A 15,411-nucleotide genomic window follows, 5' to 3' on the forward strand; every position below is an offset into this window, starting at 1 on the left:
AATAAGTCTGGCAGAGAAAGATACTCTTATGATCTAACTTATACGTGGAATCTAAGAAAACCAAAATTACAGAGACAGAGAAGAGATTGTTTGAAGAGGGGCTTATTAGTGGGAAATACATGAATGTGAGGTAAAGATAACAGCTTCCAGTTATAGAATACCTAAGTTCTGAGGATATAATGTATAACGTGACTATATTTAACAATACCATATTGCATAATTAAAAATTGCTACAAGAGTAGACTTTTTAAAGTTTTCATCACACACACACACACACACACACAAGTTCCCATCACAAGAAAAAAATCTATGTGAGGTGATAGATGTTAGCTAAACTTACTGTGATAATTTTTTCACTCTATATACATATATCCTATAATTATGTTGTACACCTAGAAGTATGGAACATTATCAGTCAATTATCACTCAAACTGGGAGAAAAAGCAAGACCTAATTGCCTTGCCAAAAAATGAGCACAAAAAAAATGTAAAATAAAGACTTCAACATGCAAAAGGTAAATGAATTTATCACCAGCATATCTGCACTAAGAAATGTGAAAGTCATGTACAGGAAGTCAGCCTCTCAACCCAAATAGGAATGATACTAGATGGAGATCTATCTGCACAAAGAAACACAAAGCACCAGCACTGGTAACTACATAGGTGAAGGATATACTTTTTTCATCATCATTTAAATATCTTTAAAAGGTGATTGTCCACTTGAATCAAAAATAATAATACTTTCTGGTTGCATAACATATATACACGTAAAATGTACGAGAACACTAGTACAAAGGCCAGGAAATGAGAATGGAAATATATTCTTCTAAGTTTCTTAGATTGAAGATGTACAGGTACACTGATAAAAATATACACAATAAACTCTAAAGGAAAATAAAATAGTAAATTTTTTATAATTCATTATACTTATTATAATAAGCCAAGAAAGAAAATAAGGTAGAATTATTTAAAATTTTTCATCAGTTCAAAAGACAGTAGAAAAGAAAAACAAAAGATTAGACAGTATCAAGATTATAGATTTAAATCAACCATAATGGGTCTCCTGGGGGGCTCAGTCGGTTGAGCGTCCGACTTCGGCTCAGGTCATGATCTCACGGTTCATGGGTTCGAGCCCCGTGTCAGGCTCTGTGCTGACAGCTTAGAGCCTGGAGCCTGTTTCAGATTCTGTGTCTCCGTCTCTCCCTGACCCTGCCCTGCTCACGCTGTCTCTCTCAAAAAAGTAAATAAAACATTTAAAAGTTTTTAAAAAATAAATGTTAATGGTCTAACCAAGGGTCAGCAAACCTTTTCTTAAAGGGCTAATTAGTAATTATTTTACGTTTGCATATGTAGCAACTACGTAACTCTGCTCTTGTAGCACAAAAACAGTGTCAGTCAATACATAAAGAAATGACTTTGGTTACATTCCAATAAAACATTACTTACAAGAAGATAACCCAACAGACTGTAGTTTACTAGTCCCTTGTTTAAATACCTCCATTAAAGGCAGAATGATTGGTGTGAGGGGTATCTCATTGTGGTTTTGATTTGCATTTCTTTGATAATTAGTGATGTTGGCTGTCTTTTCATGTGTTTGTTGGTTATTTGTAGGTCTTCTTTGGAAAAATGTCTATTCAGGTCTTTTATCTATTCTTTAATCAGATAGTGATGATGATTTGGTGTTGAATAGAATGGCTAGTATCAAAGAGACCAAAAACAACAAGTGTTGGCAAGGATGTGGAGATAAGGGAAGCCTTGTGACTGTTGGTGGGAATGTAAATTGGTGTAGCCACTATGGAAAACACTATGGAGGTTCCTAAAAAAATTAAAAACAGAACTACCATATGATGCAGTAATTCAACTTCTGAGTATTTACCTGAAGGAAACAAACACTAAAGATATTTGTACACTAAAGTGTATTTGTAAAGATATACACACCCCTGTGTTTATTGCACTGTTATACACAATAGCCAAGATAAGGAAGCAACCTAAGTATCCACTGATAGACGAATGGGTAAAGAAAGATGTGGTGTATATACACAATGTAATATTACTTGGCCATACAATGAGAAAGAATGAAATATGGCCATGTGTAGCAACATGGATGGACCTTGAGGGTGTTATGCTGAGCGAAAGAAGTCAGGCAGAGAAGAACAGATACCATATGTTTGCATGTATAGGAGAATTAGGAGGAACTTAACAGAAGACCATGGTGGAGAAGAAGGGGAAAAATAGTGGAGGAGAGGGAAAGAGGCAAATCATGAGAGACTCTTGAATGCCAAGAACAAATTGAGGGTTGATGCGGGTCAGGGGAAAGGGAAGGAGGGTGATGGGCATGGAGGAGGGCACTTGTGGGGATGAGCACTGAATGTTATATGGAAACCAGCTTGACAATAAACTATTTAGAAAGTATAAAAAAATATTAAAAAATAAAAAAATCAAGTTGAACAAAAAAATATTACTTGGCCATAAAAAAGAATGAGTTCTTGCCATTTGAGACAATATATGGACCTAAAGGATATTGTGATAGGTGAAATAAGCCAAAGACAAATACAGCATAGATTTCACTTAAATGTAGAATAAAAAATCCAAAATACACACAAAAAAGACACACAAAAAAGCAGAAATAGAACCATAAATACAGAGAAAAAAACTTCAACAAAACAATAAAAAGAGAAACAGACTCATAAATACAGAAAATACACTAAGTCCTTTTGGATTTTTAATGGAGGCTTCATTACATAGCCATGATTGATTAAATCATTGGCTGCTGGCAACTGATTTAACCTCCAGCCTATCTCCCCTCCCTGGAGGTCAGGGTGGGACTCAAAGTCGAAACCTTCTAATGACATATTTGGGTGCCCTGGCAACCAGCCTCCATAATAAATAGGTTATTTAGGGCCTTTTCAAAAGTCACCTCAATAACAACAAAAGACAACTCTTATGGCTCTCATCACGAGAGATTCCAATAGTTTTAGGAGCTCTGTGTAAGAAAAGGGGACAAAGAACAAATATGTATGTCTAACTCTAAATCACAGTATCACATCAAGGGTCAGCAAACTGGGCTGTAGGTCGAATACAGCCTACCACCTGTTTTTGTACAATCTGTAAGTCAAGAAGGGTTTTTACATTTTTAAAGAGTTAAGAAAAAAGCCAGAAGAAAAACATTTTGGGACACTTAATATTGTAAAATTCAAATTTCAGTGTCCACGAAGTTTTCTGAGATATAGCTATGCTTCCTCACTTATGTGTTGTCTGGGATTGTTTCTAGCTACAAAAGCAGAGGTAAGTAGTTAAGCAGAGACAGTGTGGCCCACAAAGTGGAAATTATTTATTATCTGGCCTTTCGCAGAAAAAAAAAAATCGCCAACAAGCTTCATGTACCCCAACCCTGAATTTCCTCTGTATTTCCAAATGACCATGAATACAACACACACCAAATTTGGAAGGAGCCAACCAAGATACCCCCACCCTATTTGGCAGATTCCCAATCTTTCCCTGGCTGGCTGGGTCCTCACCTGGGTACAACAAACTTGTCTCACTGAGCGTTTCCCCTCCTTCAGAGCTTGGCAACTCTGATCAAGTCCAGGGTTGGGTCCTCGGTTTTTCCTGCTCTCTACTGCAAGAGAGGAGAGCCTCTTTGTATGCTGCGAAGGAGGCTCTACCGGGGCTTTTCCATAGCTTTCACTTGGCAATTAATTGGCTTCAGCATTTTATCTTTTTCCTGAGGGTCAATCAATCTTAGCAACAGCCTCCTGGTTTTAACTTTTTAGTCCCTATTTCTCCCTAATTCTCAATCATCTGATACATAACATTAGCTAAGGGATTGCTTTCCACTGGCACACCACTCAACACCAATCAAAGTTTTAACAAACGGACCATCTCATTGTCCCAAAGGCTAATTGTGCTCAATCTACTATCAGCAGTGGGGTTCTCACTGTCAACAGGTGGTGAATGATCCAGCTCCAAAACCCAATCTCTGTGGCCTCTTTTAGGACTTCATCTGTTTAGGGTTGTAGGACTCCCAGTCAAATTAGATTTTCAGATAAACAAGTTTTAATTGTGACTATATTCTTCTGTGCCATACCTGGAACATACTTACACTGAAAAATCTTGTGGTTGTCCTTTATCTGAATTTAAGTTTTAACTGGGCATCCTTATTTTATCTGGCAACTCTACAGTAAGTTGGGTTTCCCAGGAAGCAAGCTCTGGGCTGGAGTTCAGCCAGGAGGGTGTCATTGAGGAGTGCCCTTGATTCAGCACCTGTGGAAGGGTGGGGGGAAGGACAGAGGGAAAAGTCAAATTTTTTCACTCTTAGGACCAGTTTTATCGTAAATTTGTTATGCTGCTAAGAATCACTTTTGGTGGTGTGAAGTGTTAACTGCCTAATCAAATAGGCCAGCAGACAAGCTGTGCTGTGGTTTCCCTGATGCATTCCTGCAACCCTTGAATAAGGCCGCAAGAATCTGATTCTCCTTAAAGATGAACTGTAAAAGTAACAACAATAATTTATCAAGAATTGTATCATTTTCATAGCATTTCTCATTTCATACAGAAAAACCAAAGGAGGTAATACTATTATACATTTTACAGATGAAACAGAGGCTAAGGGATTAAGATACCTGCCCAAATTCGCACCAATTCAGTTTTTTAAAAATCTGTCCTATTTTCAGGAAACTATCAACACCCTAGAGGAGAAAGCAGGAAACAACCTCCTTGACCTCCACTGCAGCAACTTCTTACTTGACACATCCCCCAAAGCAAGGGAATCAAGAGCAAAAATAAACTATTGGGACCTCATCAAGATTAAAAGCTTCTGCACAGCAAAGGAAACAACCCACAAAACTAATAGGCAACCAACGGAATGGGAAAAGATAGTTGCAAATGACATATCAGATAAAGGGTTAATATCCAGAATCTATAAGGAACTCACCAAACTCCACACCTGAAAAACAAACAACCCAGTGAAGAAATGGGCAGAAGATATGAACAGACACTTCTCCAAAGAGGACATCCAGATGGCCAACAGACTCATTGAAACGATGCTCAGCATCCCTCCTCATCAGGGAAATACAAATAAAACCACACTGAGANGGCATGGAGGAGGACACTTGTGGGGATGAGCACTGGGTGTTATGTGGACACTAATTTGAAAATAAACTATTTGTAAAAAAAAATGCTGTTGTTATCCAAGTAGAAACTATATAAATTGGACATATTTTTCCACTAATATTTATAATAAATTTCTCTCAAAGTATTTGAAAAAAAAATCTGTCCTATTTTATTTTTAGACCAAAATATTATGTCCTTCCCAGTTGCTTTGCCTACGTAAGTAAGTTAGTAGATCTTCACTGCATTTATGTCTGTCTCCAGTTGTAGTTACTGGTTTTTACATTTTCCAGGTTTTCCTATAGAGAACACATAGTCCATATCAATTACTTTTCGGTATTCAGGAGTCAGCAAATTGCAAGAGTTTCAACAGAGGAGCAACCAATGTAATTCTTCCACAATACTGTTTTGGGTTGTTATTTTTTCTTTTAAATGTAAATTAGCAGGAGGTAAAAAATAAGCATACACCTGTTTCAACGTGTGACTTATTTTATTGACTAACGTTAAATAAATGACAACCAAAAAAGAGACATTCATCATGATTCATTTTTCAGAATTGTTCAGATCTGTGGTTACAGATTGGACATCACATCTTTTAGTAGTGTGCTACACCAGCTTCCAGCAGAGGTGGGGAAACTGAGAAGCCCTATCACATACTTCACATGGTTTGACATCAGTCATAGCCAAAATGTACCCTTGCAGTTGGAAAATGACTCCTGGCTCTTCAAGGATCATAGCGTCTCATTTGACCCTCACTTGGCAACCTTCAAGGGAATGACTGCGAAGGAACCTAAACCCAGAACTCCTCATTTTATTTTTTTTATTATTTATTTATGAGACAGAGACAGACAGAGCATGAGCAAGGGAGGGGCAGAGAGGAAGACACAGAATTCGAAGCAGGGTCCAGGCTCTGAGCTGTCAGCACAGAGCCCGAAGTGGGACTCGAACTCACGAACGTGAGATCACGATCTGAGCCAAAGTCCAATGCTTAGCTGACTGAACCACCCACGTGCCCCTGAACTGCTCATTTTAAAGCTTTCACCCCAGAACTCTTTCTCTGTCATAACATCTAGGCTTAGTAATCCACTGAGACCCCGACCACCTGCACAGCTTTGATAGGACACATTATCACTTTGAAAGAAAATGCTTTGAAATAGCTTCTGGCCTACTTTTGAGTTTGGGAGGAGAGTTGTATTTACTTTCCAAGGGAAAGCTATCTATTTTAGATTAAAGAAGAATTAGCCAATTATCTGCTTTGATTCTGACATCAGAAGTGCAGATATTTGAAAAGTACTTTAAAACAGCTTTGATTGTAAGCGGCAAATGTAAACTTCTAAAATGATATCTTGACTTAAAAACATTAGGTTGTACATTCTACTTTAGCAGTGAGCCCAAACTTTTTTTTAAAAAATAAAGTAGTGTTTGCAGGCACGAATGAGTAAAATCCGAGTTCTTTGCCTTCTGTGAAGACAAACCTTCAACCCCATTATAGTGTTACCCTACACCCTGAATAACTCAGTTATCCTGATATTAGTTTGACATGGGAAAAAAATATGAGCTTCTCTAGCGATAAGTATATGATCCCGTACCCACAATTAAGGGAGTCAGGATAGCTCAGATATCAAGACTGAGGTTTCTATAATTTTTTTTCTAAAAGGAATATGTGCTAATTCAACAAACTTCTTTGGTTGCTACCGTATATAAAATTAGTGTTGGATGTAGATCTTACTACTACCACCATTACTATGAAACTGTATTCATATCCAAGTCCACTGTGTCCAGAAACAGAAACGCATATATTCAAATACTTTAAAAGACTAGTATTCATTAAATGCGTTAATCTTAAGCATGAAACTATTTTATTTTATTACAAAACATGAATCTGAAGAGTATTTTTTTTTAAACTTTAGACAAGACACAGCCAATCTAACAGAAATGTGGAGGAAAGATTTCAAATATCCATTATTTTGAGAATACAACAACAAAGAAGTCCCCGGTAGCTGCCTAAGTGTTTTCAGGGGGTGGGGAGATTTAAATACCCAAATCTGTATAGCCCCTAAGTTTTAAAATGTTTCTGTTAAATAAGTTATCAGGCCACACTCCGGACCCCCAAGTATGAAAAACCCTGAGGGTATAGCTCTCCTCCAACACGCACATGAATTCAGTGAAATCAAAAGGATAAACAAATCTTTACGTAAGATTTTCCCTAGGTCCCTTCCTTCTTGGCTGTGGGACCCCAGTAGCTTTCCTGATTCCTCTCTCCTCTCAGCAGCCCTGCCCATACCCCAGGCTGCAGGATGTCTGAAGAACTGAATTGACAGAAAATATGTACTTAAGGACATTCAGGTGCAAGTTAAGCTGGATTTTTCTCCTGGCTTCCAATGGGAGCAGAACATATCCTTTGAAACTATATTAGGGAAAGAGTGGTTTACTAACTGCTTTTGGGGCAGGTCACTTAATTTTATGCTATTCTAACCCTTCCCCTATACCAAACACTCAAACCATACACAGGATTTCTTCTTTGTATGGAATAAAACAAAATATAACAAGCAGCATCTGGCGAATAAGCCCTGCCAACAATCAGACTCACTTTATATCCTAGATCACAAGTCAGCAAACTTTTGCTGTAAAGGGCCAAAGAGTATATGTTTTAGGTTTTGTGGGCCCCTTCTCAACTTTTTCCCAACAACTCAGTTCTGCCACTGTAGAGTAAAAGCAGTCACAAACTGATACACAAGCAAAGGCGAGTGACCCTGTTCTAACACAACTTCACAAAAACTTGCAATGGTCTAGCATTAGCCTAAGGGCCATGATTTGCCTGCCCTTGTTCTAGATAATAATCACAAATGGTGCCTCTTCCAAAAACTGCAAAGGGCTTCCCATGGTTCTAGCCAGATTATCGTCTACTCAAATAATATTTAGCACTTGGATAGCAGATGCATAGCAGTGAAAGCAGCAGCCAGGGGGCTGGAGGATTCAGTGTTTGTGATCTACAGCATGATCAGACCAACAGGAATCCAGAAGGGGCTGTTTCTATTTCATTAGCAAACCCGAGCGTGTAGCTGTGCCTGGCTCTTGTTTACCTGGGAGTGGCAATCACGAGCTGAGGATGATGGGCATTCTGGTGCTGTGGTGGCAGGTGCGGGTGCAGAGAAAGGTAATATATTATGGGTAATGTGGCCCCTTCAGAGCCTTAAAGGGTCCATGCAGCTTCCCAAAGCACTGACCACAAGTCAGTACTAAGGAATTCATTGTTCAAGTACTCGAGCTTATCAACTCGGAGGTAAAATTTACTCAACACGTGGCTAAAAACCCAAAACCAAAACCAAATATATAACAGCTGTGAAAGCAGCAACAGCCGAGAAGCACAGAAATTCCTACAGGTGGAGGAAATCTTGCCAATCATCTTTGGCAGCCCTTTCATATTACCAGTCAGGAAAACAAGGCCCAAAGAGAGAAGGATAACTTGCCCAGATGGTCTGTGGAAAAATCACCAAATCACAGCCATCTTGACTTCCAGACTGCTGCTATTTTCCTCTAAGGAATCGGAATTTAAAGGCGGTTCTCTGACCATATAAACACTCAAGTCACGAGATTATGACGGCTAAGTATCTGGTTACCCTAAAGATTTATGTTGGAATATTAATGGTAACAGAGAACATCTGAAATTTACCAAGGGGGAACAGAATGCATCTCATCACTGTTTTATTGTAGCTGACAAAAACCGCACAGGATAAAGCATTAAATGACCATCTTCCCATGAATATAAATGCTGGTCTCTCATATTGTAGGATAACATGGCAAGAACAGACTGGGAAGTTCTTAAATCAAAGTTTGCATTGATCTGTTTCCCTCCTAACAAATCAAAGGCAAACGTTATCCTCAGATCTTTGGTGTCCGTGACATAAAGGATCCCTCGGGCAATGAAGGCGTTGCCGGCCTTGGTCTTGGGGTACGTAGTGTTGATGTGCTGGACCACAGAGAATGTCCTCTGATCCAACTGAGCGACAAGAATGCTTGAGCCATCCACACTTGAGGCATAGATAATCCAAAGGCCCTTTTCATCCACAGCTAAATTGAAGTAAGTCTTGGAATTGGCAAAAAGGTATTTTCGATCAAAATACAGGGCATTTTCAAGTTTCAGAGTTTGGGATGTTTCTTTGCCAAATTCAAATCTGAAATGTGATAAAAGGAAGATATAAGTCAGCATTTTTGTGGACAATGGTGGGTTTTTTGTTTGTTTTGCCTCCTCTAATAAACTGGGGTGGGGCTTGGGATTCTGCATTTCTAAGTTCCAAGTCTACTGGTTTACCCACAATGCTCTGTGCACCAAGGATGTAAAGGATGCTGACTACATCTAAGTGTCCACCTGTGAGCCATGTGACACCAGGAAACTTCCTTACCCTCAAGATTCCTCAGGTGTTTGCTAACCTCCTGAAATGCCCTAAGATTCTTAGACCTGAAAGGGCCTTAAAAAATGATTGAGTCTAGTCTTCATTTTACAAATGAGAAAGAACTGACTAGCCCAGGAATATGAGTAAGTAGCCAGAGTTTGAATTTAGGTTTTCTAACTGCAAGTTTGGTGGGGGTTTCCTCTACCCTGTGCTGGAATTTTTAAGACAAAAATGTCACAGTGGTTTAAATGAAGAAGAAAGTTGTCAGCTGGGAAGAAACGTAGGCAAATCATGGCCATGAAGTCAGTTTTCTTGTCAGAAAAGTGAGTGGATATGTTTAGTTATGGCATGGAATCCCATGTCCTCAGCTCCTGGAGGCTGTCTGGCCAGGCAGACTCCAAAACCAGACCATATCTAAAAGTTGATTATGATTCAAAAGTTAACCTAACTCCAGGAATGAAAATTCGGGAACGTTAGGCTAAGTGAGAAGAAAAACACAAGAGGGTGCCATTGAGCCGGAGAAGAAATGGGAGAAGCGGGAATCTGTGGATATGCGGTGGATCTAAACTAACAAACTTGAAGCCAATTAAGAGACCCTGAGGTAAGTGTGAGAAGAAACCAGAGGAAAATGAGGCCTTGAGAACAGCCTGCTTGCCTTCCTCTGCTCCTTCCTCTGAATGCCTGGATTTCAGGACTGCCAATCGGTCCATTGGTACTGTTGGTCTGGTACCTAGCAGCTACGTTTCTTGAGGAGGCCTGTCCCCTCACAGGAAAAACAGGGTCTAATTCCAGCCTGTCACCCCCACCCACCCTTACTGTGGCCTGGCATAGAGCAGGCCAAAGCAGTGTCAGACACATGTAGCTCCGTTAGAAGACACGCTTGGAGAGGCCAATTCTCTCTCTGGGGCTCACTCACCGGGAACTCTCTTACCACCCTCATCCCTATGTAAACACTGCTGTGGCAGGCAGTAGAGAGCTGCAGGATTAAATGAGGAGAAATGTCACAGGAAGGAATCTGTCTGGGGTGCGCTCGCTTCTGAACAGGAGGTGGGTTGGTTGTTTTCCGTGAACACAAGACTTGCCCAAAGACATAGCCAGGGAGATATGGAAATGACGGGGAAGCCTGGGAGAGGGAGGCGAGGGGGAGACGCTTCCAGCCACAATTGATGTGCGCCCCGTCCCCATCCTCACCCACACTCCAATGCCAGCGAAGTTGTTGCGGTTGGACCTCACCAAGTGGAGGAGGGCAGTGAGGGCGAGAGAAGAGGGACCCAGCCCTCCCTCAGGTCCTTATCTCTTGTTTTGAATGACTTGGACTGTAGCTTTCTTAATGCTGGAATTATCTCAGATAAGGCCACAGCTGGAGGGCTGCAGACCACAGGAGGCAGTGTCTTGTCCGAGGCCATGGAGTGAGTAGGCGAAGCTGGAACCTGACCGAGCTCCCTGCTCTCTTCATTTGCCCAAGATAAGCCGCTTTGGCCCAGAACTTGATTTCTTCTTGAGCCACAAAGACAACATTTTAGCAAGTCTTTCAGGGAGCCGGGAGGACATGGCTGCCGCCCCGAGAACAGTCTTACCCAGGAGACTACTTCCGCTCAGGAAAGCAGAGAAGAGGAGAGGTGGCCTGGCTAAGGTGACAGATCAATCCGAACGCATTGTCATCCTTGGTCTTCAGTGATCTCAGCTGTGACATGAAATTCTTCACACCCACAGTTTTTCAGAAACTTTGAGTGTGTGTGATACCTTCCCACCTGGGGAGAGCGAGGTTCTGGCTGTTGCTTTTCTCATAGGATGAGAAAACTGCAGCCCTTATCACTCCAGGTCTACTTCTCTCTGGCTCTCACCTTACTCTTGGTGAGACACCAGCAATGTTGCAGATCCCGGGTCGGGGCTGGGTGAGGGGGCTCACTCATTGTGTCCTGTGGTTCATTCACTCAGCAAACCCTGACTGACCTCTGTGTGCCAGGCTCTGGGGACAGGAAGATGACGGCACCACAGTCCCTACCCCTAAGTAGCTCTCAGATTACCAAAGCGCCACCCAGGGGCTGTCTGGGATGCAGGAGAAGGAGGGCCGTGGCCTGAATGACTCACCTCACTATGGTGTTGGATCCTCCTTTGTGGTAGTAGAGAGAGTTGTTGTGAACGGCATGCCCACAGCCATGGAAATAATACGGGAGGTGCACGAGAGTGTAAGTGCCATTCAACAGGGAGGGTTGGTCTTTGAATTCCTTCACCCTGATGCCTGCAGGGAGGAAGCCAGGAAGAGGCAATCACAGCTTGGAAGTGAATCAGGGGAGCAAGTTCAAAGAAGGAAAATTGAGAGTGAGGTGTCCTGCAAGGGTCCATGTCCAGGTTGGAGTCTCAGACTCCCAAACTTAAGTCCAGTTCTCTTCTCTGGATTCATGAACTGTGCTTCAAAGGTAGGAGCCACAGAATTGGCTTTGCTTCTCCCAGGAAAACTGTATCACTCCCTCCCAGTGCACCCTAGATGGTTCATAAAATCTATCAGACCCATATAGGCCCCTACTGGGAACATCAAACACTTGGCACTTGGGCAGTCACCTCCTACCTCCTCCTGCCACTAATTCACAGTGTTTCTCTTTCCTTCTGAGTCAGAGTCCTTCTCAGCTGGTAACCTGCACAGTTACTACCCACTGATCACTTAGCCCTGATGAAATGAAGCACAGTGTCTCAGCTATCGCTCTGATCAGTGAATATGGTCAGACTCTTTCTGGAATGAGACTACCGCAATCCCTGACCAAGTCCCTCCAGGGCAATCTAACTAGGGTCGTGCTTAGATGGAGGTGGTCTGCAAGATGGAGCCTTACCTTCTCCCCTGGGCTCTCTGTCCAACAGATATCTAAGAAAGGTGGCTAAAAGTACTCTCCTTAAAGAAAGGTGGACAGGGCACAAGAATTTGTCTCTTACAGTTAGTCCACTTTATGGTTTGGGGCGTTTTAAGGCTGTAGTCATAATGCTATTTGTTTCCTTCTGGATAATTTGCCTAAAACTGGATCAGTTATATTGGGAGTACCCCAGTCATGTCCTTGTCACCAAAGACTGCAAGGCGTGTCACCAGTGTGCTCAACTAAGAAAAGTGTTCTGCCCTCTCATATGTGCTCTCTGAAATAAAGGGCAGTTTTGTGACACCTGTCAGCAGGGATTTCAGACATAGAGATAGAAGAAGCTTGAAGGAAGGCAACAGATGAAAGGCATAACTCCCACACAGATGTGGGTCATTGCCAAGTGAAGGTACCTGAGAAATGTTCAGTCACCCAGATCCGCTCATCACTCTTGTTAGCAGACTCTCTTATCCAAGTCCCAAATGTCTCTGTAACTTTCAGTACTTGTGTTGGATTTCCAATGGAAGCAATCATGGATTCTATCAAAAGAAGAGATAGGAAAGTCACTCACTTACCAGTTACGACTTTAAGATATCCGATTTTTTAATTTCAGAACAAGATGTTTTGCTTCTGCACCTGCTCGTGGAGAATGGTGTTCCCCGCCTTTCTCATCCACTTTTCCAACCAAGGTATCATCATTTGGTATGGCACATGTCTCTCCTAAAACAATGACAATGGAAATGATCAGAGCCACTGTAGGCAGCCCAATGAGACTCGTGTAACTTTGTCACTGGTGCTCTCCCCCATCTCCTTCCAGACTCTAGTCCTATAAGCATCCCTTACTTGATAGGTCTATCAAGTTTTTTGGTTGCTTGCTTTTAAGCAACAAGTCACATACTTCCAATTCCCCACCCTCACCTGGCACCCCCACCACTTGGTGAGTTCCTAATATGCTTTCCAGAAGCACAGTTTCTAAAATAATAAAATCTGAACAAGCTGTCAGTAAAAGGGAAAAAGTGGTCTGTTCAGGCCCTCAGCATTCTGGGGGGAGGGAGGAGTGAGGGCAGGAAGAGCCTTACTCAGACTTTCCTGGCTTCTCTGGGCAGGTGGTAGGTATCACTATCATGGATTGCATTTTCCAGGAAGGATTTTCACTTTCAGGGAAGCTTATTGGGCCTCATGAGAGGGTGGCCCCCTTTACCCTGTCTTCCTGGATGACAGAGGGAGGCATCACAGAAGAAGAAGGAGCCTGGAGATGTTTGAAATCTCAGCCACCTCCCACCTGTGTCTGCATGAAATTCTATGGGATGTGGGTCCTTGACAGACGCCCAATTTGTAGTTGGTTTGAAGCTATACTGAGCTAGAAGTCATCAAATCTGGGTTGTAGTTGTTACCTTTAACAGATGGGCTAAATTCAGGCCTTGGTTAAGAGGTGTCTTGGGACAGTAGAAGACAGAGAAGGTGGGGAGGAACACGTCAGCGTGAAGGTAGGGAGCAGATTGGCTGGGGAGAAGGATCTGGTCTAGGGCAGGTTGAGGTAAATCAGGCTTTCCAGACAAGTTCGGGCCCACTTGCCTAGACAAATTCTAAGGGGTTCAAGTCACCTGTAGTTGCCAGGTAGAAAGGATTACCTCCAGTGTCCCAAGGGAAGCTCCCAGAATAATCTGGAGAGGTTTTTTTTTTATCAGTAAAATAAAGGGTAGGACTCTCTGTATTCTAAGCTTCTTTCTAGTGGGATGAGCCTATGTTTGCCTTGAGTCCTCCTGTGCCCTGATGAGAGCAGTTTTGGGGATATGTTATGACTCCCTCTTCCCCATGCAATCCTGCTGCCTCTGAGTTTCATCTGGAGTTTCTGCTAAAGAACTTGGGTTTTGCACAGGAAAGGGACAGAGAGACCCTCCTGTTCTTTATCTGAAGAAAAAGCTCTCATTAATTCATGTTGTACCAGCCTGATTCTAAAGCTGTGGGGGCGGGAGGGAGCTTAAAGAAATAGAATTGGAGCAGAAGAGAAGGCCAAGTTGAGATGCTGGATGCCTGGCAACCAAGGACTCATTTCTAGGAGGCCAAGTGGAAGATTATGGCCTTTCCTTTTAAGCAGTTTTCATCACTCTGAGCCCTGGCCCCTACTCAGTAGGCAGGCCAGGCAGAGATGGGTGCTTCTTCAGCACCTGTGCCCTGGGTGACAGTCTTCAGCAAACTGGGACTCTAAAAGCTCAGGTCATATTCCACCTTTTCCCAGGTGAAGGTTTCCGCTCAGCTCATTCTCCAAGGGAAGCTGAACAAAGGGCTGAAACTAAGGGAGGGGGTGGTGCTGAGTCCCAGCCACAGAGGTGGGCAGCTCGGTTGTGATTTCACGTGGTGCTAACTGCTGGGCAAAATTATAATTAGGCTGCACTGACTGGGGGGCGGGGTGGGAGTGATCTTTGAAAGCACCAATTTTCCCACTCTGACAGCTGAGTGTATGCCCCCAAAATGCCTTTCTAAAAGACCAGGGCACCAAACAGAACTAGAGACCATGTAGGGAAGCTGCAGGGAAGCCCACAGCAAGTGCGAAAGAAACTCTAGTCAGGATCCTCCTCTCCTTTTTGCCACTGATGTGATGGCATCAAGTGGTGTCTTCTTGTGGCTTGACCAGGAGTCGGTCCTGGGTCATCACTCTGGGAAGAAGTTCTAGCGTCACCTTAAAAGTATTTTCTATTTATACGGCCCTTGATTTCTAATTAGCTTTCAATCCCATGGCTACCTCTGTCACAGATCGGCCAACACACAAGTCCTCTGGCCTGCCAGAGATCAGGCATCCCTTGCCCTGGGTTGGCTTAGTCTCTATGTGTGGATTTCCATCTCTGAAAGGAAGATGCTCTAAGAGCAGGACTTTAGAGCCAGTCAGACTTTGGTTTGAATTCCTGCTCTGTCACTTACTAATTGAGTGACCTTGGGTAAGCTACAATAGCTTCTTAGGGTTTCAGTTTTGTATCTATAATTTGGTGGTGACACCAAGTCCTGTATTATTTTGTGAACAAATCACTTAGCATTGTGCCCTGCACGTGGTTAGCACACAAAGCTTCA

At 42.4% G+C, this 15,411-nt stretch overlaps 1 protein-coding gene across 1 annotated transcript in view; it reads right to left on the reverse strand.

Moving 5' to 3' along the window:
• Positions 1–8,796: 8,796 nt before the first annotated feature.
• Positions 8,797–15,411, reverse strand: part of GLDN (gliomedin) — a 63,652-nt gene continuing 57,037 nt past the window's right edge. The window contains exons 7-10 of the mRNA XM_077764406.1: positions 12,982–13,065; positions 12,759–12,884; positions 11,594–11,744; positions 8,797–9,283 (exon numbers count right to left, since the gene is read on the reverse strand). Coding sequence (XP_077620532.1) covers positions 8,806–9,283; positions 11,594–11,744; positions 12,759–12,884; positions 12,982–13,065 — 839 coding nt within the window. The 3' untranslated portion in view covers positions 8,797–8,805. The remainder of the gene's footprint in view (positions 9,284–11,593; positions 11,745–12,758; positions 12,885–12,981; positions 13,066–15,411) is intronic.

The sequence above is a fragment of the Crocuta crocuta genome, unplaced genomic scaffold (assembly GCF_008692635.1).
Source record: "Crocuta crocuta isolate KB4526 unplaced genomic scaffold, BGI_CrCroc_1.0 scaffold102, whole genome shotgun sequence".
NCBI lineage: Eukaryota > Metazoa > Chordata > Mammalia > Carnivora > Hyaenidae > Crocuta > Crocuta crocuta.